The 3,003-nt window shown below is 41.9% G+C and overlaps 1 protein-coding gene across 1 annotated transcript; it reads right to left on the bottom strand.

Moving 5' to 3' along the window:
* Window positions 1-252: 252 nt before the first annotated feature.
* Window positions 253-2,787, bottom strand: LOC133115023 (noggin-2-like). Its single transcript, XM_061224729.1, has one exon. The coding sequence runs from the start codon at window positions 1,526-1,528 to the stop codon at window positions 893-895; it is 636 nt and encodes a 211-aa protein (XP_061080713.1). The 5' UTR covers window positions 1,529-2,787; the 3' UTR covers window positions 253-892.
* Window positions 2,788-3,003: the final 216 nt, after the last annotated feature.

Below are 3,003 nucleotides of genomic sequence, written 5' to 3'. Positions count from 1 at the left end.
ACAATGAATTAGTCTTCCCTAAGAACACGGTGTTCGTATAGGTCCCCCGGAGGACCTGGTGCCACGCATGTAACACAACACGATAAATCAACCTCGCCAAACGTCACTTCGTTTGTCTTTAACATGCCTTGCTTCAGTAGAACCAGTTAACCCAACACTTACCTTGAGTGAGCAACACTGCTTTATTACTCCGAAGTCGCACCGCTGCTCACATTAAATTGTCTTAAAAGCGACTAGCTTGACAGGAATACCTTTAAAAGATAGATTTTATTGCTAAACGCATAACCATTATTTACAGTGATATGTTCTTTTTAGAAATATTCAAGTAAACATCTCGCATAATTACTTGTATACTCTTCTATAGTTTCTGGGTCTATACTCACAATCGTTAAAGTAATAAATAAATTGTACAAATTTGTAACTTTTCTACTAAACTATGTATTCCAAAAGCTGAGTTCACCGCCACATATATATTTTTTATCCTCAACTTTTCACTTTAATTCATATGTATACAATTATACAAAAATCTAGGCAGCATTTTGCATTAAATGATCAGTCAGCATTAATAATCGGATGAAAAGTAAATCTTCTTGGAGAAGTTGCATTCCATCTTCAATTTTTCATAAAAATAAAAGCGCTTCCTTCTGAAGTGCTTACCTTACCCCCAAAGGAACATTTTTAGTGGGGTTGAAATAACATGGTCCTGTTCATAGAAAAAAATAGCTGCATTTTTATCTTAAATATATACAATGTTGATATTTCAATTAAAATACTATATATAAAAATAGATTCGTTATGGTGCCCTTCGAAATAACACGACATCTGTTCTGAAAGTTCACAGTGCAATAGAAACCGTGTTCTAGTCCACCCCCAAACCCCTTTCCACAGTAACTCAACAAGAGCACTTGCATTCCGAGATGACTGGGTACTGGACCGGTATCCACGTACAATATTTCTGTCTTAAAAACCCTTGGCAGTACCACCGGAGGAAAGTCTTGGTGACTGACTTCACGGGCTTGCAAAACATCCCTTCCGGGAAGGAACAAGAGCGCTCATTGAAGCAGTTGCCATCCTTGATATAGCGTGGCCAGAACCTCAACCCCAAGTCTTTCCAGGTGTATACCACCGGACAGTGCGTGTACGTCCACAGCCACTGCAAAAATTTCCTGCGAGCCTTTTTGCCAACTTTCACTCGTCTCCCGTAAGGTGTTTCGGAAAGATCCAACTTTTTAATTTCGTTGGGCATCGGTCCTGGCTGTCTCGACAGTGTGTCTTGGATCGACAAGTTCACCGACACAGGGAAGCTGATCGACATGAAATTAGGATCAAAGTTGCTGCCGAGTTTTTTCCTCAGAGTCCTCTCGGCTAGGTCGTGTTCGCGGGGGTCATACTCCGTGTCTGGATCCTCCTTGAGATCAGGCACAGGGAGATGGTCGCTGGGTGAAGGGCGCAGGCGAAGAAAATGTTGCGAAACACTTAGATGTATGGACACTAACACATACACAACCAGCGTATGTGAAAACCCCATATTTATCTTCTTATTTGTTTTATTTTTCACCGTGGTGGAGCACTTCAAAATTAAGAGTCGAGGGTTTCATAAATAGGCGATGTTAAAGCCAGTCTTTTAATAGACTACACCGGACTTCAATGAAAGGAGTTCCACTGGACCCACAAGGCGCTCTCTAGACTTCCCACACTATTGCATGCCTCTCACATAGATGATTTGTCTTCATTGCAGAATAATTACTCTTCGAACAAAACGCAAAGCCTCAACTCCCTTCACCCTTTCCTTCTCCCTCACCCTTTTTTCTTTTTTATCCAAAATTCACAGTGAGTTTCTGATGGTCGCCATGGTTACAGAGGGACTCGATGCCACGACAAATTGTCTAGACTCGATGACAGGGCTGGCGCTGGGAGTGTTGCTAGGAGTGAACTGTTCTATGGCTCGTGTTTTCCCAGGACAAAATACATCCAAAGAGAGTTCGAGGGGAGAATCAAAAAACAATCCAAAAAAGGAGTTGAAAAACGTAGAGGGCGAAATTCGTATTGTAGCCTATCTGTAGTAGGCTAAGTGATTACAGTTCGCATTTGTTGGTTCCACGCCCGACAGAAATATCCAACTTTCAACTTAAAAAATTTTTTTAGAGGGTCATTTCCACAGCCTAGAAGCCCAGTTGAATAGCCTGTTCTATAGGCCAAGTTGTTTTTAGGCTAAGGTGTCCTTGATCATTTAGTGTTGCCGCAGTTATAAAAGGAAAATGCTTTCTTACCGGTGACAAACATTTTACAAGACTGGTCAGTCCAACTTTGGATCGCAAATTCAGGCATCAGCCACAGCGTAGCATACGTCGGTCCAAATCAAACTGCGGTTATCTGTTTTTTCTTTCCAAATAAAAGTATGGTACATTCCACGAAGAGACACAGAAGGTAAAAAGTGAACAGACCAGTTTCAAATGGAAAGGCTGACATCCATTGGCTTTTTATAAACCCCAATACAAACTCTCCATTTTAGGCGGAGGGCGATATATTATTGACTTCATTCGGGAAATGTGTTGTCCATTCGGTCCTCGTTTTAGATCAATTCCATCCTTATCTGTTTTAAGAAACTACGAGCCGTATCATCAGTGCATAGAGAAACGGAAAAGCCAGTGGCGGGATCTCTAAATCGATGCGTATTTGTGACAATCCCCGAGGGAGCTTTATCTCCGATAGCTCACAGTGGCTCCTGTTATTAGGACGTCTGTGTATTTGGCTTTGTCCAGTTTCTGTTTAGGCACACTGTATGAGAGTGTGTGTGTCTGTTGTAAGCAGAGCATTATCCCAAGTTAAATATCCCCCTCCGATGATACAAAGTGTCGGTGGGTCCTGCCCACTCCTGTCAGTTTTACAAAGATTGACAGCGTTCTACCCCTCCCCTCCAGAAAGAGAAAATATCATCCACTCACTTTTATTCCACCGGGTCCTAAAGACACCAAATACTATGCAAAGGGAAACATGGAAGTG

This window comes from Conger conger, chromosome 16 (genome assembly GCF_963514075.1).
Source record: "Conger conger chromosome 16, fConCon1.1, whole genome shotgun sequence".
Classification (NCBI taxonomy): Eukaryota; Metazoa; Chordata; class Actinopteri; order Anguilliformes; family Congridae; genus Conger; species Conger conger.
This window is presented reverse-complemented; position numbering and strand designations above follow the sequence as displayed.

Excerpts from the sequence above, each read along its gene's own strand:
- LOC133115023 (XM_061224729.1), bottom strand. The coding sequence starts at position 1,528 with ATGGGGTTTTCACATACGCTGGTTGTGTATGTGTTAGTGTCCATACAT.